The sequence below is a fragment of the Oratosquilla oratoria genome, chromosome 8, assembly GCF_046742065.1.
Source record: "Oratosquilla oratoria isolate Oo_2021 chromosome 8, ASM4674206v1, whole genome shotgun sequence".
In the NCBI taxonomy this organism is placed as follows: Eukaryota; Metazoa; Arthropoda; class Malacostraca; order Stomatopoda; family Squillidae; genus Oratosquilla; species Oratosquilla oratoria.
This window is the reverse complement of record NC_134784.1, coordinates 18,316,738-18,342,512: the sequence shown is the minus strand read 5'-3', so window position 1 is coordinate 18,342,512 and position 25,775 is coordinate 18,316,738. Positions and strand designations below refer to the sequence as shown.

Below are 25,775 nucleotides of genomic sequence, written 5' to 3'. Positions count from 1 at the left end.
CACATGTCTAAAGGATGTGAAGAAATAGTTTTCCATATAGATGTATAAATACTTGGAATAGCTTAAAAAGTGATATAGCCCAAGCTCAAACAATACACAAGTTCAAATCTAAATATGATATTTGGAAATCAAGGATATAAATCAAGTTCGAACTGTACATGAATTTCAGGCTAAGCATAAAAAATTAGAGAATAGGAGAAGGGATCCAACAAGTGTTGCTCCTTTCCTGTATAAAACAATTAGGTAAATACTTTCCCAGTCCTCCAGCACACTCCCCTCCCTTAGATATACATTACACAACCTCAATAATCAGTCCATTGTTAATGTACCTCCCTTCTTCAGATACACCGCATGACATCCATCCAACCCAGGTGCCTTAACAGCTGTCATGATTTTCAAAGCTCCTTGTATTTCAACTTTTCCTATATCTCTTCCATTTTCCTTTCCCATCACAGTCATTTTCTTTGTGCCTCCCACTGCCATGTCAATTCCTCCTTATACTCCTCTACATTCAACAGCTCTCATAAAATATTCAACCCATCTTTCCCTTACTGCCTCCACTTTCACTACTGACATTTGCTGAAACAAATGATTCATACATACATACATATACCAAAGGCTTTTTTCCTTCTTAGAAGGGAGGTAGCTAAAAAACAAAGAAATAATAACCACTCCAACCCATTCCATCCCTATCATACTCCACTTCCCTCCCTCTTTATCTTGGCCCCCCCTGGATGACAGATCATCCCTGCATCTCACCCACTGCCCTGGATCAGAAGCAGTGTCACAAGACACAGCACATCCACAGCAAGGCCGCTTCATTGAATCAGTGACCCCCCCCCCCTCCGTCCCCTCATGCAGAAAAGGAGACGGAGAGAAATCACTTCAGGCTGCGTCAAATTATTTCTCATACATACTACCTCACCCCCCATCCCACCTCATGCATCACAGCATCATCCATATACAACCATTCGCCATTCATCCCTGTCTTCTGTCCTCTCCCATCCTTCCTCAACAGATATTCCCCTCTTTCTCAAAGCCCCTTTTACCCCATCCATCCATCTCATCCTAGGTCGACCCCTCATGTTTATTCTTTCCACCTCTGCCTTCCACACCTCTTTTACTACTCTTTCTTCATTCATTCTTTCCATGTGTCCAAACCATGCCAATACTTTTACATCAACCCTATCTCCCAACTCCCTTTCCACCCCCGTTCTCCTCCTCACCTCCTCATTTCTCACTCAATCTAGGCTAGTAACCCCCGTCATACTTCTCGGACACCTCATCTCAAACACATTCAAACTCCTCCTCTTTTCCTCTCTTATATTCCATGTTTCTGCCCCATACAGTGCTGTCGGCACAATCACTCCTCAGTACAATCTCGTCTTAGCATCCATTCCCAAATATCTATTTCTCATTACATTTCTTAATTCACCAAGGTATTTACTTGCTTCTCTCAATCTACATTCTATCTCCACCTCCACTCCTCCCTTTCCTGCCATATTCGCACCCAAGTACCTAAAACAATTCACTTCCTCCAGTCTCTCTCCCTTAATACTCACTTCCAGTCTGCTGCCACTTTCTCTCCTTGTACATCTTATCATCTTACTTTCACCCACATTTATTTTCAACTTCCTTTTTTCGCACACCTTCCCAAACTCTGTCACTAACTTCCTCAATCTCCTCCAATCCTGCTATAAGTGCAGTGTCGTCCACAAACAACAGCTGGCTTATCTCCCACTTTTCTATATTTTCTTTGGCCATCTCCAATCCCTGGCCCACTACCCTTGCCTTTACCTCTCACACCATCCCATCCATGTATAAATTGAACAGCCACAGCAGGGTGACATAACACATCCCTGATGAAGTCCCACCTTTACCTCAAACCACTCACTCTCTCCATTTCTAATTCTAACACAAGCTCTACTACTCTTGTAAAAACTCTTGACAGCTCCTAAAAGCTTTCCTCCTATCCCATATATCTGCAATATCTCCCGCAGTGCCTTCCTGTCTACCCTGTCAAAATATGATCTACACAACCTCTACCTGTCCTAACCTCATACTGTTCCTCACTAATTACTCCCTCTGTTCCTCTCCTAATCCTCTCAATCAAAACCCTCCCATAAGCCTTCCTAACTGCACTTAACAAACTGATCCCGCTGAAACTACTACACTCACACTTGTCCCCTTTTCCTTTGTAAAGTGGAACTATACAAACACTCCTCCAGTTCTCCGGCACTCTACCGTCTCTTAAACATTAAATAACCTCACAAGCCAGTCCACCATCACTGTACCTCCTTTTTTCAGACATTGATTCATACAGTTAATAATATCAATAAGAATAACTGTTGCCACATTCTCATTGGAAACATGCAGTCCCCCAGCAACTGGCAATAATCCTTGTTCTGTGTTGTATTTACCTAATTATAGTATACAGGAATGAAGCAACATTTGTTGTATCCAGTTTCCTACTTTCAAATATATCATATATCAAATTCATGTACAGCTCCAAACTAATCTATATCCTTGATTTCCAATTATCATATTTAGCTCTGAATTCATATGTTGTTCCAGCTTGGGCTATATTTCACAAGCCATTCCAAATATTTATGCAACTATATGGCAAACTGTATTTCTTCACTTTAAACACTTAGTGCTCCTTAATAAAGAGATTTGTTCTTCCAATGTAATCTATTCCTTTTAATAACCTGAATACTGTAATCATATCACCTCTTTTTTATCTTTCTAACTTACCAGACAACTTTTGTCTTTCCTTATACGGTTTATCTGCCAGGCTGGGGACCAGGCTGTAGGACAGTTTCTGTTACTGGTTAAAAGTAATATTTACCTAGTTGTATTTACCTAGTTGTATTATACGGGAAGGGGGCTATGCTCGTGATGACCCGTCTTCGTGTCTTTCAGCATCAAGTTTTTTCTTAAAATCTTGAATAGTGTTTGCACACACTGTTTAATTTGTTCCAGGTATCTATCACTCTGTGTGGAAAGCTATTCTTTTTCAGATCTCTTCTGTAATTATCTTTGAGTTTCTTTTCATGTCCTCTTGTTTTTCCATTGTCCCATTTCAATAAATGATGCTTATCTAAGATTTCCATTCCTTTCATAATTCTATAGATAGTTAATAGGTCTACTCTTTTCCTTCTTTGTTCCAGAGTTGGTAATTCTAATTTGGACAATATTTGTTCATATGTCATTTTAGAAAGAGTTGGTGCCAGTTTTGTTGTTGCTCTTAGTATTCTAATTTTTTTATTATCTTTTTGGTAATGGGTGTCCATAGTGTTGCTGAGTACTCAAGTTTTGGTCTTAGTTAATTTTTTTTTAATCATTTCCTCATCCAAATAGACAAATGCCACTTTTATTGACCTCAATAAATTGTAGGTTTCTCTGACTATTTTATTAATATGTTTGTACAGTGTCCTGTCTTTGCTGATCATCATTCCAAGGTCTTTTTCAGAGTTTACTTTTTTTACTTCTTCTTCACCAATTTTATAATCTCTCAATGTTCTGTTTTTACTTTTTTCCAAATTCCATTATACCACATTACTTGATATTGAATTTCACTTCCCACTTTTGAGTCCATTTCCAGATCTTGTCCAAGTCTTGTTGTAATGAGTTGCAATCCTCCTCCATTCTTACTTTCTTTAGTATTTTTGCATCATCTGCACAGAAATTCATGTAACATTACTCCTTCATCCATATCGTTTATGTATATGGCAAACATGATCGGGACAAGTACTGATCCCTGCGGGACTCCATTTTTCATTTCTTCCCAATTTGAGAATTTATCTCTAATTACTCTCATTTTCCTCCCAGTCAGGAAGTCTTTCATCCATTTCAATAATTTTCTTCTGATGCCACTTACTTACTCTATTTTCCTTATTAGTTTCTTGTGTGGTACCTTATCAAATGCTTTTGTAGGTCCAGAAAGGCACAGTCTGCCCAACCATCTCTCTCTTGTATTATATCTATTAATCTCGAGTAGCAGATCAAGTTTGTACATGATCTTCCTTTTCTGAATCCAAATTTATTTAGATTCAGTATAGTTTTTTTTTCCAAATGTTTAACCCATCTATTTTAAATGAGCTTTTCACAAATTTTTGCTACTGTGCTTGTCAGGGAGACCGGTCTGTAATTTGATGGATCTTCCTTGTTTCCTCCCTTATAAATCGGTACAATATTTGCATTCTTCCAGTCCTGTGGCACCTTTCCTTCTTGATGTGAGGATTTGATTATATTGTATATTTTCTGTTAATTCCTCCATGCATTCTTTCAGTATCCAATTTGCAATTCCGTCTGGACCATGTGATTTTCTTATATAAAGGGTTTTGATTTGGTCGCTGATTTCCTTCTGTGTTACAATTATTTCTTTCATTGGGGGGATATCTGTTTCCTCACAGTTAGTTGAGTTTTCTATTGTGAATACCGATTTGAAGTGATTGTTCATGATTTCAGCCATTTCCAGTTCTTCTGTATATTCATATTTACCTTGGCACAGCTTTTCTATTTCTTGTTTATTCTTCACTTTGCCATTTACATACCTGTAAAATAGTTTGGGTTCTTCCTTGCATTTTTCTATTTTTTTTTTTTTTTTTTTGTAGTTTCTATTTTCATCTCTGCATATTTTTACATAATAATTTCTTAGTTTGATGTACATTTGCCATTTACATGTTTTCTTGTCTTTTTTCCATTTCTTCCAAGCTGTCTCTTTTATCCTTAGCCTCACTACATATTTTGGTGTTCCAGCTTTTTATGTATTTTCTTTCCTTTTTTTGTTGCAGTACATATCTATTCACTCCCTCATTATAAATTTCTTTTAGTATATTCCATTTCTCTTCCATCCATTTCCTCATTTAGGAATTTTTCCCATTTGTGTTGCAAAAGAATTTTTTGAGTTTCTCAAAATTTGTTTTGTTGTACATTAGTCTTCCTATTCTATGTTTTTCATTTCTACTTTGATCCATTTGCTCTTTCAACTCAAATTCTATTACCGTATATACTCGTCTATAGGTCGAAATCTTAAGGAATTTTTTTTAGGCCAAAACCTAGGGGTCGACCTATACCCAAGTAATAATCTTGTTAGGTTGAAATTCAGACATGACAAGAAAGGCTAGGAAGAACTCTTACCTTTTCTTTAGGTTCAGAAATCAAAATATTTACCTACTAGTTACTGCCAGTAAACAATGGGGACATAAAATACACTGTACGTACCAAAACATGTGAAATTCCTTCTAGATACGGTAACCCCATACTGTGGTTTTACCTGTTTGTTAAAATTCTTAGCACAGGCGAACTTATATCATGTATACTATTATAGTACCCATAGTTGTTTAAAAAATAATAAAATGCTGTGATATTCTCAAATTTAGGTATTTTTTTAGTTTCAACCATGGGCGCAATATAGCGATAGAAAATTATTAATTTTGTAAATTAAAATGTATCAACGTAATATGCAATTTTGTGGGCGCAAGTGAAAATAAAAAATACCTTGCTACAAGCAAATATGCTAATGAACGAAGTCGGTAGCATAGGATCAGGACGCCATCTTGTCATCTGTCAATTGACGGCCTCGGTACTTCCGACAGTACCTCGCCAGGTATATTTTCTTGAAGGAATGTTATGGAGCGAAGATACATGCATACCTTCAAGCTGCAAGAACTTTGTATACCCCGCAAGCTGAGAGTGGTTGAAAAACCCGCCAACGTCTCTCACGACGACAACAAGGACGAGTCCGGATGACATTTAATTTGCAGGTAATGATTTATTAAACACAGGTTAGGTTTGGTTAGACGAATTTATCATCCTTTCATTTCTAAGACGTCGGCATCTATCATAACAAACATGGCATACCATTCATCCGACACGACTTCGTTACTTACAAAATCTGTTTTAGCACCTTTTTTGTTTTTTATTTTCACTCACAAAATTGCATATTACGTTGATACATTATAATTTACAAAACTAATAATTAATATTTTATTGCTATATTGCGCCCATGGTCGAAATTAAAAATTTACCCAAATGTAGCTTTCTATATGGTATATATTATTGTTACCATTACCAAAACAATGCATGGATCTCACCATCACGAAAACAAACTGTTCAGTATTGCCAACTTGTTACTGTTACAGTGACACATGGTATAATCCTAAATATTTCAACTAAAATCCACCAAAATCGTTTTCCTTGCTGTCGTCATCTTCACCACCAAACAGCTCCTCCCACTCACTTCTGTGTAGAGTATCGTCATACGGATCAACTTCATCAGCCATAGGAACATCAACATCATCTTCCTCCTCCACATTATCATTAGCAAGATCATCTGCACGGTTGAGATTACAAGACTACCGAGACATTGTTGGTTAAAATTGTTTCTAATGAAACACGCCTAGCCAGTTTATTCCGTATTCCGTACATTACTTGGTAATCTGTTCAAGTTTTTCACTCCGCTGAAATGGCAACTTCAGTGAAACTTATTAAATATTAAAATCAGTGAACTTGAAAAAAACATAAACCAAAATACATCAGAATTAATGAAGTGAAAAAACCATAATAATCAATTGCTATACCAGGCAAGCCATGGCACTTCAAAGCATTAAGACAGTGGAGTGCTTACTGCACCAAAACAAAAACAAGCCACTCGACCTGTACATGAGGTATATGGAAAATTCCAGATTTTTTGGCCAAAAATGGGGGGTCGACCTTTACACAAGATCGACCTATAGACAAGTATATACGGTAGTACATGGTCACTCTTTCCTATCGGAGTTTGGTAATCAATTTTGTCGACAATTTCAGGCTCTCTCTTAAGTATTAAATCCAGCCTTGATAGTTCTTCACTACCTCTGTATCTGGTATTTTCCCTTAACCACTGAGTCATTGTGTATTCGATGGTCATGTTGAGCAGGACATTGCCCCAGAGTTCCTCTCCACCCTTCACTGTCATTTCCTCCCAACATATTTCTTTTGAATTAAAATCACCCATTATAAGAGAAGAAGAGAGAAGGAGTTTAAATGTGTTTGAGATGAGGTGTCTGAGAAGTATGATGGGGGTTACTAGGCTAGATAGAGTGAGAAATGAGGAGGTGAGGAGGAGAACAGGGGTGGAAAGGGAGCTGGGAGATAGGGTTGATGAAAGAATATTAGGATGGTTTGGACACATGGAAAGGGCTTTCTCCCCGTCTTCTCCTTTTATGCAATGGGGGGAAGGAGAGGGGGGGGTCACCAATTTAATGAAGCAGCCTTGCTGTGGATGTGCTGTGTCTTGCGACACTGCTTCTGACCCAGGGCAGTGGACAAGGTGCAGGGATGACCCGTCATCCAGGAGGTGCTAAGATAAGAGGGAGGGTGGAGGGGTGTGGAGTGTATTCAGGGATGGAATGGGTGGAAATAATTTTATGCCTTTTCCTTTTTGGCTACCTCCCTTGTAAGGGGGAAAAAGCCTTGGTACATGTATGTATGTATGTATGTATTATTACTATATTTCCTCTGTCCTTCAGTATATTAGTTAACTCGTATTTTGTATCTTCTAATATTTTGGAATGATCATTTTCTGTCCAGGACTGTGTTTTGGGGAGCACATACACCACTACAAATTTTCTACTCTTCATATATTTGCTTTCAACTTGTATCATAATTGATTCTACATTATTTTCTCCTTCAGTTATTTTCGTTACATTTAAATCTTTTATAAGTCAAAATTAATACTCCACCACCCTGTTTATCCTTTCTATTCTTCATCCAACAATTGTATAAACCCTTTTTCCCACAGTGTTGGGTGGTAGAGTACACTTTAATTTAGTTTCCACTAGTCCCATTATGTCTGGTTTTTCTAAGGCCAGATAATCATTTCATTCATTCATTCCTGAAATTATTCCATCTATATTGGTATAAGCTATTTTTAATTTGCCAGCAGTTTACTCTCTATATGTAAAAAGGTGAAAGAAATACAGCTGAAATTGATAGGGAGAGATCTTGGGGCCAGTCTAGAGACACAATGTCAGCCCCTCAAGGCAAAACCTCCTGAAGGTGTGGGGTTGATAGATTTTGAAAATGGGCCACTCAGCTGTCTATCAGAAGGACCACTATATGCAGGTACCTGTCATTGGTCCCAGTTACATGATTATTGCAATAAAACTGCAGTATAATTTACCCACACTTACTTATGTAATCTGTCATGATAACATCACAACAGTAGAATGTATATTTGTCAACATTAGGAAAAAGATAAATGGGTGTACTCTATGGAGAAAGGGTTTGTTTTGTACAGTGAATATAACCCAATAACCTACATAGCCCAGTTGTCTATATATACCAACATATTTGGTAATTAAAAAATTAACTGATCCACACCTTTTATATATCCTTCTATCATACTGAGGAAACAATAACTACACAACAGGGTGATGCATTTTACAAGTGAAAACTTGAAATAACAAATCACAAAAGCACTGAGTAGTCCATGCAAAATTTTGTGTACATCTTGAGGAAAAATGTTTGAATGTATATAATCATGCAAGGGTTGGTTAATGCAAGCAGTCAACTCAGGCTAAAACAAATGCTTGGAGGACATAACAAACAAGGCACACTCACACTTGAGCTACTGTCGTTGGTGGACTTGTCTTTCCGCATGATGACCTCTACAGTGTTCTCCTGCCCACCTCCATCCCCTTCACTACTTGATGCTGACACACTGTCCCCTACTCCTTGGCCCTCTGATGCCTGGAGAGCAAGGACAGTATGAAGTAAAGGGACCTTAACAAAGGAACTTAATAGGGGTAGCTTTATGGTGCCCTTTACCTTGGCTCTGGGAAACACTTTCCTGCATGCATTCAGGTGTATCAATGCATTATGATGTGACCTGCAACTGAAAATTAAATAGGGGGGAGAAGGGGAAATTTTCTATATCATTCTACCATCATAACTGTAGCAAGAGAGCAAACAAGCAAGACAACATCCTGCCAATCAGGATGAAAATGATGATGATGGAAAACCAATCTTCTATCAACTTGAAACCAACACAGACCACAATCCAACACTACTTCCCCACCCATGGACCCAGTATCTTGTCTCTGGATTAGGCCCAGAAACTCACTCTATTCATATTCATAACAGTTTTCCAGCTATTTCTCCCTCTTTTATGTTGTTTCACAAGAAGAATGGCACACATCCAATGAAAATCAAATTCAAGTCACAAGCAAACGAAGTTACCAGCAAGTCTTGGAAGTTAACAAATGACAAAAAGTTAAAAAAAAATTGGATTAGGAAAAATGCAAATGAAGAGGAACAAGCAGACTCTTTGAGGAAACCAAAGCCAAATATGAAATGTGGATGGAAGAAGATTTTTTTTTTTTTTTTTTTTTTAGAGAGAGAGAGAGAGAGAGAGAGAGAGAGAGAGAGAGAGAGAGAGAGAGAGAGAGAGAGAGAGAGAGAGAGAGAGAGAGAGAGAGAGAGAGACAGAGAGAAGTGACAATAATGTGAGAAAAAAAAAATACAAGGAAACTTAAAGTATGCTAATGTTAATGTTTTTTACTCTGCCAAATTGGAGATAAATGACTACTTGAAGGTAAACAAGACTGATATTTTATGTTTAGTGAAGATCAAACTCCCAAAACATGTTGATCTACAGTTGGGGAACAATAGACACACTTCCTGGAGAACAGACATAGAAGATAAAATGGGTGAATGGATAATGTTTGTTGTGAGAAGTGACTTCAAGGTGGAAGAAGCAAATCTGAGGAAAGGCAATGTTGAAGAAATCCACTTGAAAATTAGAGCCAAAGGTCAGAACAGAAGAGGTTTCATGGTAGCATAAATCCCCCCTAAGACAGCTTAGAATAATAATAAGAAATGTTAATAGACACAACTCCTAAAGAAAACTACTGAACTAAGTACCAATTTAGTTCTCACTGGAGATACTAATTGCAGTGAGGTCAACTGGGAGGAATGGGAAGGAAGTGGCAAAGCAGATTCCTGGGGAAATACCCTGTTAAGGAGACACAATGACCCATTAACCCATTCAACTCCGATGACAAGATTCTTGTCATTTGGTCAAATAAAACGAAAAATCATAAAACACCAAAATGTTTGATCAAACATTTTGGTGTTTTATGATTTTTCGTTTTATTTGACCAAATGACAAGAATCTTGTCATCGGAGTTGAATGGGTTAAGTATGGGGAGATAACATTCCCACAAGATTAGATCCACTACTAACCAAAGAGCCAGACATCATCATCATTTTTTGAACTATCATTGGAAAAAGTGACCATGTAACAACTGAATTTCAGTTGGAGGATGAGGAAGTAAAACCAAGGAATTAATCACACAGGCAAGATTAAACTCAATTTTGGGAAAACAGATTACCAAGGTATGTTTTTTTTTTTTTTTTTTTTAAGCAAACTGAGATGAATTCATGAATACCATGGGAATAAAGAGGAAATGGAACATCTTTCTTAACACTTGCAACCTGGGAGTGAACATGTGCCAAATGATTAGTGGAAGGAAGTGGGAAGAGGAATGGTTCAACAAATGGTGTGCGATTGCAAAAAAAATGGCTTAGGTTGTGGCTTGGGGTAAGTATGGAGGATGTGAAGATGCAATTGTTATCGATCACCATTGGGTGAATGCGAGTCGTACATCCTTACCTCACTATGGCTAGCAGTAGACTGTCACTTCCAGCTCGAATGACTTAGGGCACAGCTGTAACTGTCCAGGCATGCTCTGTGTATATGTGCCAGTACCCACATACTCTCGTGAACATACACACACACACACACTTGTGAACAGGCACATCATATACAGGCTAATAGTTCTCCCTCTTATCTTTTTAGAAAACTAAATCAAAATAACAGAAAGAACATATATATATATATATATATATATATATATATATATATATATATATATATATATATATATATATATACATACATATATGAATATATACCTATATATATGGTACATATGAAGCCAGTTGGAATCTAGAGACTTCAGCTCCAGTGATAACCACTAAAAGCATCTGACTGGAAGCACCATGCTTGGTAAGACAATTAGCCAGCATGTGACTTGTCCACACCCACAACACTGACATGAGATCATGAAGGGATAACATGTTTCTTAGAACAGCCATGTTAATTTGCAGGCACTTATTTTACACTGCTATAGTGGACTGCAGCAAATCAACTAATGATCTGTTATCAACATAACATTTAACCTGGATAATATGGCAAGCAATGTTAATGCTCTTATTTAACAGCCTTGTATGATACACTCCACCCTCAACAGCAGGAGTGGATTTGATGACCTGTCCAATACGCCGTGACTATGGGACATCTATGGTTATCTGTCTACAAGATAAATAATATCTCTTTGTGTACACCATCTACCTGTACACCAAGACCTTTTTCCCCTTTCTATGGGAAGTAGTCAAGTCAAATGCATGTATCTACTCCCACACTTTCCCCACTCTCATCTCAGCTCCTCATGGATGACAGGTCATCCCTGTATCCCACCCACTGCCTCTCCACCCCCTCATGCTGAAAAAGAGAAGACAGTAAGAAATCCCTTCAGGCTGCCAGAAACTATCATTCACACCTAAGCACCCCCTACCGCTCATCCCCTGCCCCTACCTTCCTTGCATAACAGTAACATCTGTACACACTCTCCACTCATCCCTATCTCCTGGCTACTCCCTTCCTTGCTTAAGAGACATTCCCCTCTTGCTCAATGCCCCCTTCACCCCCATCCATCTCGTCCTCAGTTGTCCCCTGAAGTTAACTCCCTCCACCTCTGCCTTCCACACCTCTTTTGCTAATCTTTCATCACTCATTATTTCCATGTGTCCAAACCATCCCAATAAGCTTTCATCAGCCATATCTGCCATCTCTTTTTCCACTTCCACTCTCCTTCTCATTTCTCACTCTATCCAACCTAATAACCCCTACCTTACTTCTCAGACATTTCATCTTAAACATATTTAAACTTTTCCTCTCTGCCTCTCTTAAATTCCAAGTCTCTGCCCTGTACCAATCTCCTCTTTGCATCCATTACCAAATGCCTATTTCTCATAACACTTTTTAATCCCCCAAGGTATTTTCCTTCCTATCTCAATCTACAATTTACCCTCACCTCCACTCCTCCCTTTCCTGCCACATTCGACCCCAAATACCTAAAGCTATCCACTTCCTCCAGCCTCTCTTCTTTTAGACTTACTTCCAACTCACTGCCATCCTCTACCTTTGTACATCTCATCACCTTGCTTTTACCCACATTTACCTTCAACTTTCTCCTTCACATACCTTCCCTAACTCCATCATTAACTCCCTTAATTCCTCCTCTGACAAGTCACATGCACAATGTCATCACCAAACAACAACTGGCTCACCTCTCACTTTCCTTAATTTTCTTTAACCATCTCCAGTTCCCTGCCCATTACCCTCACCATCACCCAATGTACACATTAAACAGCCATGGCAACATGACATCCCTGATGCAGTCTCACCTTTTCCTCAAACCTCTCTCTCTCTCTCCATTTCCCATTCTAACATAGGCTCTACTACTCTTGTAAAAACTCTTGACTGCCCTTAACAGTTTTCCCCCAATCCCAAATATCTGCAAAACCTCCCACAGTGCCTTCCTGTCTACCCTGCCATACACCTTTTCCAAATTCATAAAGACCCAAAAAAACATCCTTACCTTTTCCTAAAGCTTCCTCACATATCTGCCTCACCACAAAAATCTGATCCACATAGCCCATACCTTTCCTAAACCCACACTGTTCCTCACCAACTACTTCCTCTGTTCCTCTCTTTATCCTCTCAATTAAAACCCTCCCAAGCCTTCCCAATTACACTCAACAAACTGTTCCCTCTGAAATTACTACTCACATTTGTCCCCTATTCCCTTTTAAAGTGTAATTATAGAGGCACTCTTCCAGTCCTTCACCCTGCTACCCTCCCTTAGACACACATTGAACCTTACTAGCCAGTTAACTATTACTGTACCTCCCTTATTCAGACACTCCACATGACATCCATCTAATCTAGGTGCCTTACTTGTTCTCATCTTTTTCAGAGCTACTTGGACCTCATCTTTCCTTATTTTTCCCCCATTTTCCTCTCCCATCACTGTCATTCTCTTAGTGCCTCCCACTGCTACCACAAAGACCTATCCTCCTCCACATTCAACAGCTCTCTAAAATACTGCCCATCTTCCCCTTACCTCCTCTTCCGTCAAGATCTGTCCATTAGTGCCTTTCACCTTTTCTTCTCTACTTGACTCACCTCACCTTCTTCTATTGATTTCCTTCCAAAACATCTTTTTATTGCTTTCAAAATTTTCTGTTATATTCCTCTTCCATTTTACATCTGCTCTCCTTTTCCTTTACCTTTTCTTTTAATTCTCTTCTTTTTTTCTTCATACCTTTCATTTTTCTCTCATCCTACTTTGCAAAGTCCCTGAATGCTCACTTCTTCTCTTCTACTACCTCCTTCACTTCCTCATTCCACAACTCGCTACCCTTCCTTCTAGTCCCTCCCATCCTCCTAGTTCCACATATCATCTTTGCACACCGTGTCACTTCCTCCTTGAAATACCCACATTCCTTTTCCACACCAACTTCTACTCTATCCTTTGTCACCTCCTAAACTTCTCTCAGCTTCTTGTACTCCTGCTCTTTTTCCTTCTCATTTAAACAGTTGGAGGAAGGACAGGAGAGGACGGAATATAGGGGGGAATGGAGAAGGGTTGTGTATGGATGATGCTGTGATGCATGAGGTGGAGTGGGTGAGGGGTGGGGGATGAGGGAGTATGTATGAGAAATAAAGTGACGCAGCCCGAAGTGATTTCTCCCCGTCTTCTCTTTTCTGCATGAGGGGGCAGAGAGGGGGGGTTGCCGAATTAATGAAGCAGCCTTGCTGTGGATGTGCTGTGTCTTGCAACACTGCTTCTGACCCAGGATAGTGAACAAGATGACCCATCATCCAGGAGGTGCCAAGAAGAGGGAGGGAAGAGGGTAGAGGAGAGTGGAGTATGTAGGGGTTGGAATGGGTGGGAGTGGTTTTTATACCTTTATTTTTTGGCTACCTCCCATGTATGAGGGGAAAAAGCCTTTGGTATATGTATGTATTTAAACAGTTTGCTCTAAGTACCTCTCTACCTTCTGCCCTTTTCCTCTTTCTCCACCTATCCTCCACTCTCAACTTACCTTCCACCAAAAAATTATCTGATATTCCCCCACTCTCTCCCCTAAGAACATGGACATCCAGAACTCTTCCTACTCTTTTCCTGGATACCACTACATAGTCCATTTACCTCTTCCATACAATGTCACCTACATAGGTGTCATGAGGCACGAGTTATACAAGAATGCCAGCGTTGGTGGCCTTATATTTATTTTGTAATTGTAGCTGAGCGACCCCAAATTCTGTGAACTGGGTTGATCACGTTTTCTGTGTTTATTATTACTCAGAGTGAAAGAGAATGAGTAAATCAGCAGTGACTTTATATCTTATAATGTGAGTATTGTGATGCATCACTGAATCACTGTACATCAGGCATTCAATGCTTACTTTCTTCCTAAACAATGTGTTAGCTATCATCAACTCTCTAAACACATCACAATCAACTCTCCACTATGATTTTTACCTGGCACTCCACACTTCCCAACAACTCCATCTATTGGTTCATCCCCCCTACTCTGGCATCAAGATCTCTCAATACCACTACATTGACATTCCTCCCAAAACTCTCTACACATTCATTTAAATCTGTCTGTCAAAAAAAAAACTCTCCTCTACACTCTTCTCACTACCAGGCACATTTGTGCTTTCAAAGACCCACTTTTCTCTTCCCAGTTTCACATTCATCCACATAAGCCTTGAAAGGACCTCCTTCCACTCCACCACTCGCTCACCTACCTTCTCACTTCCTAGTAGAGCCACCCCTTCCCTTCCTCGTCCTCTCCTCACTCCCAACACCCTCCCACTACACTCCCAAACTCAAAATCACCCCTCCCTTTCAATTTAGTTTCACTTAATGCCAACACATCCATCTTCCTTCTCACAAATATTCTGCCTATCTCTTCCCTTTCACTTTCATCTGTACCATGCACACACGCATTCAAAGACCCAAACTCTAGGGTTCTGGTTAGAAAATTCCCAGACCCTCTTATGCCTTGACTTCTCACAGGAATGTACCCATAGGGCTACAGAGCACAGGATGCCAAGCCCCACACTCTGTTCCATTTGAGCCGCCTTTACAACCTGAGTGGGAAGACTCAGTGGCAGTATTCTTTCTTCCCCTTACCACAGAGGAAAGAAAAAAATGGAAATATATACACAAAGAAGTGGTACAAGACAGTATTATGAGGGGGTGTGACAGCATAACAAAGGGATAGTTGCAGTTCAATAAAGTAGCATCATTTCTCTATGATTTGAGATTTCTAACACAGACAAAATGATGTGAGGCTCTGGTCTGTAGGGGTGCCCCATACAGCCCCTAAAGTATCGATCGCATGCTACTACACAGTTTATACAGCAAAATAACACAACTAAATTACCAAAAGCAGCATCACTATGACATTCAATATAGCACTCACTGAGATAAGACATTCCTGGGAACCAAAAGTACTACATCATGGGATTTGGGCCTCCATACCACCTTATTTGCCCTCAATTACTCTGCTAAATTAGCATTACTGAAAGAAGAACTAAGCTGACACACTTTAAATGCAATGTCTGGCTTAGTCTGAGTAGATTACCACTGCCAATAAGTGCTGAAAATTCATCTCCATTAAGAACTTCACTACAACTATCGTAAGAAGAATTCATAGTAATTTCCTGGAGACTCTCAATATAGTTAAACTGATCTACACTGATAGCCTGAGCATCATCCCTTGACAAATTCACTACAACATACTAGAAAGATCTATTAGAATGTGAACCAACCTGAAACTGCCCCTTAACATTTTGAATATGACATCATGAGCCACAAGTGGGGTATATGAGGATGTTGGCATCAGCTTCCTGATTATATTTATTTTGTTGTAGTAGCTGAGTGACACCCATATTCTGTGAACAGGCTTGATCATGTTTTCTCTGAAGTTATATCTATTCAGGGTGAAAGAGAATGAGTACACCAGCAGTAACTTTATATTTTTTATAATGAGCATATTGTGATGCATCATTGTAGATCAGACAAACTGATGAGCACATGAGATGAAGACTACATGGGAAGGAGAGTGATGGAGATGGAGGTACAGGGGAGATGCAGGCGAAGGAGACCCAAGCTGCGCTGGACGGACAGACTGAGAGAGGACCTTAACAAGAAACATCTGGAGGAGGAGCAGGTGATGGACCGAAACCAGTGGAAACGACTAGCAAGGAACAGCGACCCCATATGAAAATGGGAAACGTCAATAGGAAAAGATTGAAGAGGTTAATTTGACAAATAATATTCTGCTCAAACAAGTCCTCACCAGTCCAACAAGTCATCCACATGTACACAAAATATGACAATAGAAAAGATGCCAAGAAGTATACAACACCCCATGGAAGTTATAAGAAAAAGAAATACAAATAATTAGGGGAATTACATCAATAAACTCTAGGGAAGGACTTGGATGTATAGGTTATGCAAGTAAAAGTGAAACTGTGTACATCCAATGAAAATGAAGTTCAAGTTACAAGCCACAGCAAAAGAAGTAGTCAGCAAGTTTTGGAAGTTAGCACGAGAAGGTTAAAGAATATTTGGATTAAGAAAGATGCTAACAATGCGGGGGACAAGCAAATACATGAAAGTTCTTAGTGGAAGCCAAAGCCAAAAGTTATATGACCAAAGAAGAAAAAAAGTATTTTTACTTATTTTATTTTATTTTTATTTATTTATTTTTTATTTATTTACCTTTTTTTTTTTTCTTCTTTTTTTGAGAATTGTCAATCAGGTGAGGAAATGGTTTCTAAGAAAGCAAGAAGGCAGTATTGCAAAGTAAACACTACAAGGAAACTTAGAATAGCATATACTAATTTTGATGGTTTACCATCAGCTAGGTTGGAGATAAATGACTACTTAAGGATAAACGAGCCTGATATAGTGTGTCCAGTAGAGATTAACTCCCAAAAAATGTTGATATACAGTTGGGGAACAACAAATACACCTCCTGGAGAAGAGACAGAGAAGATAAAAAGGGTGAAGGAGTAATATTTGTGGTGAAAAGTGATATAAAGGTGGAAGAAGCAAATATGAGTTAAGTCAGGGCTGAAGCAGTTCACCTAAAGATCAGTACCAAAGGACACAATAAAATAGAATTCATGGTGTCATATGTTCCCCCCAAGACAAGAGCTTGGGATGAAACTGAATATCAAGAAATGTTAAAGGATACAACTCTTTTTTCCTAACGAAAAATATTGAACAAAGTAGTAACAGAGTCCTTATCGGAGATTTTAATTGTGATGACGTCATCAAGTAGAGAAGAAAAGGTAAAAGGTGCAGATGGAGAGATGATAATGGAAGAGAAGGCAGTAAGGGGAAGATGGGCAGAATATTTTAGGGAGTTGCTAAATGTGAAGGAGGATAGGGAGGGAAAGATAGTTGCAGTGGGAAATGTGAAGAAAATGAAAGTGATGAGTGAGGAAAATGGAGGAGATTATTTCTCCTCCATTTTCCTCACTCATCACATCAGTTGTTAAGATGATGAAAGCAGGTAAGGCACCTGGTCTGGATGGATGCCATGCAGAATGTCTGAAAAAGGGAGGTACAGTGATGGTGGACTGGTTGGTAAGGTTATTTAATGTTTGCTGGAGAGAGGGTAGAGTGCCGGAGGACTGGAGGAGTGCCTGTATAGTTCCACTTTACAAGGGAAAAGGGGACAAGTGTGAATGTAGTAGTTTCAGAGGGATTAGCTTGTTAAGTGTAGTTGGGAAGGCTTATGGGAGGATCTTGATTGAGAGGATTAGGAGAGGAACAGAGGGAGTAATTGGTGAGGAACAGTGTGGATTTAGGACAGGTAGAGGTTGTGTAGATCAGATCTTTGTGGTAAGACAAATATGTGAGAAAGCTATAGGAAAGGGGAAGGATGGGCTTTTATGGATCTGGAAAAGGCTTATGATAGGGTAGACAGAAAGGCACTGTGGGAGGTTATGCAGATATATGGGATAGGAGGGAAGCTTCTAGGAGCTGTCAAGAGTTTTTATGAGAGTAGTAGAGCTTGTGTCAGGATTAGAAATGGAGAGAGTGAGTGGTTCGAGGTAAAGGTGGGACTTCGTCAAGGATGCGTTATGTCGCCCTGCCTGTTCAACTTATACATGGATGAGGTAGTGCGAGAGGTAAATGCAAGGGTAGTGGGTCAGGGGTTGGAGATGGTTAAAGAAAATGGAGAAAAGTGGGAGGTGAGCCAGCTGTTGTTTGCTGACGACACTGCGCTTGTGGCAGGATCGGAGGAGGGATTGAGGAAGTTGGTGGCAGAGTTTGGGAGAGTATGTGATAGAAGAAAGCTAAAGATAAATGTGGGTAAAAGTAAGGTGATGAGATGTACAAGGCAGTAGACTGGAAGTGAGCATTAAGGGAGCGACTGGAGGAAGTGGATAGTTTTAGACACTTGGGTGCGAATGTGGCAGGAAAGGGAGGAGTGGAGGTGGAGGTAGAATGTAGATTGAGAGAAGCAAGTAAATGCCTTGGTGGATTGAAGAGTGTAATGAGGAATAGACATTTGGGAATGGATGCTAAGAGGAGACTATGAAGGAGTGATTGTGCCAACAGCACTGTATGGGGCAGAAACATGGAACATAAGAGAGGAAGAGAGAAGGAGTTTGAATGTGTTTGAGATGAGGTGTATGAGAAGTATGATGGGGGTTACTAGGGTAGATAGAGTGAGAAATGAGGAGGTGAGGAGAAGAACGGGGGTGGAAAGGGAGTTGGGAGATAGGGTTGATGAAAGCGTATTAGGATGGTTTGGACACATGGAAAGAATGAGTGAAGAAAGACTAGTAAAAGAGGTATGGAAGGCAGATGTGGAGGGAGTGAACATGAAGGGACGTCCTAGGATGAGGTGGATGGATGGGGTGAAGGGGGCTTTGGGGAAGAGGGGAATGTCTGTTGAGGAAGGACAGGAGAGGACAGAAGACAGGGGTGAATGGAGAATGGTTGTATATGGATGATGTTGTGATGCATGAGGTGGAATGGGTGGGGGGATGGGGGGTGAGGTAGTATGTGTGAGCAAAATTTGATGCAGCCTGAAGGGATTTCTCCCCGTCTTCTCCTTGTATGCATGGGGGGACAGAGAGGGAGGGGTCGCCGATTTAATGAAGCGGCCTTGCTATGGATGTGCTGTGTCTGGCGACACTGCTTCTGACCCATGGCAGTGGACAAGGTGCAGGGATGACCCGTCATCCAGGAGGTGCTAAGATAAGAGGAAGGGTGGAGGGGTGTGGAGTGTATTCAGGGATGGAATGGGTGGGAATGATTTTGTGCCTTTTCCTTTTTGGCTACCTCCCTTGTAAGGGGGAAAAAGCCTTGGTATATGTATGTATGTACGTCAACTGGGAGGAGTGAGGAAGCAACCAGCAAAGCAGATTCCTTAGGAAATATACTGTTGAGTATAGCAATGGAGAACACAATGACCCAGTGGGTAACGGAAGTGACACAAGAGGAGATGACACTCCCACAAGATTGGATCTGTTACTAACCAGAGCCAAACATCATCAGCTCCTTGAACCACCTTTGCCCAATACGAAAAAGTAACTATGTCACAATTGAATTTCAGCTGGAGGATGAGGAAATAGCTAAGGAATGAATCACATAGGTAAAGAAGACTAAATTTTTGGAAAGCAGATTACTTGGGGGTTGAGAAAATCCTTTGAAGAAACAAACTGGGAGGAATTCATGAATACCACAGGAATAAGGAGGAGATGGGAAATCTGGCATTAACTTCCTTAATCCCTCTTCTGATCCTGTTACAAGTTAAGTGTTGTCAGCAAACAACAACTGGTTTCCCATTTTTCTCCATTTTCTTTAACCATCTCCAATCTTCAGCCCATTACCCTTGCATTTACCTCTTGCAGCACGCCACCCATGTATAATTTTTTTCATAACCTTGACTATTCCTTCTTCTAGCCTATCTCTTTACTGTTGCTCCATGATCTCTTTCAAGGTTACTCTATCTCTCCAATCCTTACTTGTTATTGGTCTATCCTCTTTTTCCTCCATTGTATTGTGAAGATTTTTTTCTCTCATTTGTCAAAATTTCATTTTCCTTCTCAATTGAACAATCTTGGTTTTCTAAGCCAGGTTTATTTCCTTTTCTTTCTGAAATTTTTGCTCCAGATCATCCAATCTAGCCTCATGGGAGGAAATAGTCTCTAAATCTTTTCAACTCTATAAGAATTCCACTTACCTCTATAGTTGAGTAATCAAATTCAGATTTATTTTCTTTTTCAAATTCATTCCCTGCACTACATTGATTAAATTTTTCAATGGACTTACCTTTTCAGGTGTGAAGCCTTCACAATCTTCCATTATTAGTGTAGATACAGCAATAAAGGACAACATTTTGTAATGTAAACAAACCAGAACTTTATTTTGATCTTTTGTTTCCTATCATGAACGACTTCAGAGACAAAGAATACTATTTTCCTTCCCTGACTCTCTCCAAAAGTTGAAACCAGTGACCCTGAATAGCTTTGCTTTTCCCCTATCTATTCAGCTGGCAATTATTTTCATCTGGCTTTGTCTCATGGGCAAACCTGGAGCATTGCTTCATGTCGCCATCATTACTGCCTCTGTAGCATGACAAAAATCACTATTTTCCCTCTCTGACTCTCTCCTAAAGTTGGAACCAGCAATGTTTTGCCTATACTGTGACCCTGAAATAGCACTGCTTCACCCTGTTCACTCATTTGGTAAGTATTTCCAACTGGCTTTGCCCATTAAAGGCAAATTTAGAAGTGCCATGTCGAGCTGTCTCTGCTGACACTGCTATGTATCAGTTTGGCTTCAGATCTGGGAGGTCATGTGTATCAAACCTTTCAAGCTTTTACTCAAGAGTGATTGACATGATACAAAAGAGAAAGGGGTGGGTGGACTGCGTGTTCCTTGACCTAGAGAAGGCATCTAATAAAATAACTCAGTCAGCTTATGTGGAAATTGGAGTAAGTTGGATGACTGCATGGCAAACTACTAGAATGGATGAAAGACTTTTTGAAGGAAAGATACATGAGGACAGTAGTAAAGGATAAGTTGTCAAGACGGAGAGCAATAACAGAGTTCCACAAGGTTCAATGCTTGCACCAATAACATCAATGACATGATGGAAGGAACAACAAGCTATGCCAACATGTTTGTACATGATGCAAAAATAATGAGAAGAGTGAAAAATGAGGATGGCAGAATATTGCAAAACAAATCTAGATACTATTTATACATAGATCCAAGAATGTGAAATGAAGTTCAATACAAAAAAAAAATGCAAACAAATGGAGATGGGCAATAGTGACACAAGGCCATCCTTAAACTATTCCTTTGGAAGTGAACCCATTACAAAAGCAAAAGAAGAGAAAGGTTTGGGAGTGTTGATAAAAGAAAACCTGTCACCTGAAACATATATCAACAGGATTGTGGGAGAGACATGCAGACTACTGCACAAGATTAAAGTAGTGTTACACTATATGGATAATGAGATGATGAAAAAACTCATTGAAACCCTGATATGTCCAAGACTGAAATATGTGTCAGTAGTATGGTCCCCACACAGAGTGAAGGATATAAGCAACAACCAAACTGGTTCCCAGCTTGGCAGATAATATGAGGAATGACTAAAAGTACTGGGTCTGCCAAATTTGAAAGATCAAAGAGGTGATATGATCATAGCGTTCAGGTCACTAATGGGGATAGATTGCACTGACAGAAGATATCTCTTGATTAAAGATGGAAGGGCTTTAAGAGGTCATGAAGAGGTCATGGAAGTATTTCATGAAAGACCATATATCCAAAGGCTATGAAGAAATACAGTTTTCCATCTAAATATGATGACTGGAAATCAAGGATATAGATTAAGTTGGAACTGTACATGAAATTAAATGTAGGAATGTTAGAAAATTAGAGAACAGGAGATAGGACCCAATGAATGTTGCTCCTTTCCTGTGTACTACAATTAGGTAAATTAGGTAAATGCAGCTCTTTGAAGATGCAGTGCTTCATAGCACTATTTCACATGTAGTTCACACATTTCACTACAATTTTCAATACTTCTGCCAGTTTTAAAGGCAAGTTTTTTGTTCCCATTGCATGCCTGTGCAGAACACAGTGCATAACAATGTGTGGTGCATTGGCTTTCTCCAGCTATCCAAAGCCAGAATTTTGTCCCCAAAATTATTGGAACTACGTCTGATCAAACTCAAAAACCTTATTCCACAAAAGATTATTGTCTCTGAAAAAGTCAAACACAAGTTTCTTCATGTTGGCTGCCTTAGTTGTTATTGCGAGAGGCTTACAAAATAAAAAAAATCTTCCTGTATCATGTTGTCTTTCGTGCATGAATACATGAAGCTGGCTTAAAATGGAAACATTGGTAGTTTGTTCATTTTGAAGGCTGCATTTCCCTAGGCTTGAAATCAGATGTGCTACTTCTTGCTTACATCATCTATTCTACTGATGATGGTGTAATTTGAAAGAGGAATTCAGGATAACTTACCTTCAGCACCTTTTCCTATTATGATATTGAATGGTTGTGAATGGATGATAGATTGACGTGGCCTGAGGGGATTTTGCCTCATCTTCTCTATCTACACATAAGGGGATGAGGAGGGAGGATCCCCATGTAAATGAAGCAGTGGGAGTAAACCAGTTTGGGCTGTCAGGCCCTGCCGTGGATGTGCCATGTTTTGCTGCATTGCTTTTGACTTGGGCTCTGGGCTGTGGGAAAGGATGGCCATTCATCCAGGAGCAGCTAAGATAAAAGGGAAATAAGTGGGTGATAGATGAGTGTGGGATGGGTTGGGGTAGGTACATGTCTGAGCTGGTTACCTCCCTTTAGAGTGGGAAGAAACCTTTAGGTATATAGACAGACTGATGAGCAGCAGTGGTTCTAGAATGGAACCCTAAGTAATTCCATTCATGACATCTTTCCAGCTAAAAGTAGTAGTAGTAGTAGTAGTAGTAGTTGTTGTTGTTGTTGTTGTTGTTCCCTAGACTGTCTGGCCAAGCAGTCCCATCTCCCTGAGGAATGCCATAGCTGGAATGGGGTCTTCCCACGTGTCCTTTATAAAACATATATTGTGGTGTTGGTGTGCACGATTGTGTACAATGCAGTATAGTATGGGGTGAAGTGTCCCCCAAGAGTTAGGGGCCAACCAGCCACAAAACATCTCAGCCACCAGGTCTCTTGCAGGTAGCATCAATCCATGGGAGCAGCTTTGGTTATCCAGGTAAGTACCACATCCAGCTTGAAGTTTTACTATTCAGAAAAAAATGCTGTTTACAACTGTTCAACTAGTTTCTAGTTCAGTCCAGCAAGTTTCTTTTTATTACAATTAGTATTGGCATTTTTGGGCCTCCACTTGTCATTACCCTCCATACTGTCCTTCAAAAAAAATCCTTCAATTCAATCAATCAATTCATTGCCCCAGGTCTCTCTTGTAAGAGATCCATTGCTTCCAGGCAAAACAGCTTAAGTTTGCCCCACATCATTTAAGGAAGAAATGTGTTGCTATGTGGATACGGTGAGAACAAGACAGTGTAGAATGAGGTGTTCAGTTTATTCTGTGTAGTGACTGCATCTGGGATAATTAGAGTCTGTGGTCAAACTAATTCTGTGTTTGTGCTATTTCAAAATTGGGTGGTCACCTCAACACTGTCATATCAATGTGATTCTTGTTTATTAAGTGGCTGATTTCTCAGTAGAGCTAATGTGTAGCAATGTGTGCCTATCATTTTTATGTACTGTTTTATTGGGGTGATCTTGGCTTCTGAGTGCATCTTGTTATTATTCTCAATGCATTATTCTGTATTTACCTAGTTGTATTTTACGGGATGAGAGCTATGCTCATAGTGACCCCTTTTCGTATCTCTCCACATCCAGTTTATTCTTAAAATCTTGTATAGTTCTGGCATTCACTGTTTCTCTGTTCAGTTTGTTCCAGACATTGATCACTCTATGTGTCATAGAGAGGATGTCTTTGCTTTCTTGATGGTTAGGAACCATACTGTGGGGGGAGAGTCAAGTGTGGTTCTTATGAGTTGTTTGTAAATAATGAATAGGGTTTCTTTCTGTTGGACAAATCCTGTGTTTGCTACTGATCTTGATATATTCAATTTCTTATCTGCTTTAACCTTGATGTGTGAACTGAAGGACATATGTATCAAATGTGAAAACCCTTCATCTACTGAATATCTCTAAGTCCCCCCCCTACAAAAAAAAAAAAATAATAATAATAATAATAATAATCCATAATTGTCAAAAAAAATTCTGCACAAAGGGAATGGACAGGGGGATCCCCAATTTGGTGAAGCTGCCTTGCTGTTGATGTGCTGTGTCTTGCTACATTGCTTCTGACCCAGGGTAGTAGGCAGAATGTGGGAATGACCAGTTCTAGGAGGAGCCAAGATGGGAGGGAGGGGGTGAGTGGGAGTGGAGTATGTGGGGATGGAAAGGATGAGAGTGGATTTTATGCCTTTGTTTTTTGGCTACCTCCCTTGTAAAGGGGAAATGGTCATTGGTATATGTATGTCAATTGTAAGATAACTTACTGAAGGTATCTCAATCAATCAATCCATTGAACCTGGTCTCTCTTACACAAGACCAGCCTTTGGGTTACCAGCAATAGCCTCTGGACAGGACATTAAGTCAATCAGGGAAGATATATGGTGTTGTTGTCTAGGGAGTGTTAGTGTGGGCCATTACAGTATGAGGTGTTCTGTGTACAATATGTGGTAGTTGCATCTGGGGAATTTGAATCTGTGACCAAGTCTCATCTGTGTTGGTACAGCTTAAACATGGGACAGTGTCATGGGTGCAGGCATGCCAGTGTGGTTCTTGTCAATTATGGGATTTTTTTTTTCCTGTGCAATATATGTCTCTGAGTCCTTGTTAGTGGGTTAAATTTGGTGGTTTTCTTCCAAGGGCTTTTTTAATTATCTGAGTGTGTATGTATCTTAGTGTGCATATTTGTGTGGAAGAGGTAGTAATTTGTTACAGAAGTTTGAGCAGCATACAGCTGGTGTTTTTTTGTTGTGTTCTGCTGGTAGTGCTTGAGAAATGTGTGATGGGTGTATGGTGTTCAGGGTTCTGGTGTAGACTTATGTTTCTATTATTCTCATGTGGAGTTCTATGATGAGGATTCTGGTTTCTGTATGTAAGTGTCCAATTCGAGTGATTTTGGTGCATCCTGTTATTACTCTCAGTGTTCCAGTCTACAAAGTTTGTAACATATTTGTGTTCATCTTGCTGACTGTTGGGAACCATGCTGTAGAGGTATAGTTGAGGGTGTTTTTTATGAATTGCTTGTATTTACTGTGCTGGGTTATTACAGTCAGGTCATCTGCATCAAAAAACATTGGTGTTAGTTCTGGTTTTGGAACTGGGAGATCACTAATGCAAAGATTGAACAGTAATGGTGAAAGTATTATATACTGAGGGACTCCATTGTATAGCCTTTTTATTCCCAACATTTGATTTTTTTGGGTTGTTATGCACTGTCTTCCTGCTATGAAGATAGTTAACCACTACTTATTGTTATGACTGTTTGTCCTAATGATCTTTATAGATAGCAT

The 25,775-nt window shown here is 39.6% G+C and overlaps 1 protein-coding gene across 2 annotated transcripts in view; it reads right to left on the bottom strand.

Annotated features, from left to right (window-relative positions):
* The window catches only part of Osbp (oxysterol binding protein), a 261,125-nt gene that overhangs the window by 89,562 nt on the left and 145,788 nt on the right, over window positions 1–25,775 (bottom strand). Inside the window, exon 6 of one of the 2 annotated variants that reach the window (XM_076188974.1) lies at window positions 8,608–8,736. The exons of the other annotated variant lie outside the window; for it this stretch is intronic. Within the exon in view, the coding sequence (XP_076045089.1) occupies window positions 8,608–8,736 (129 nt within the window). The remainder of the gene's footprint in view (window positions 1–8,607; window positions 8,737–25,775) is intronic. 2 annotated transcript variants of the gene reach the window in all.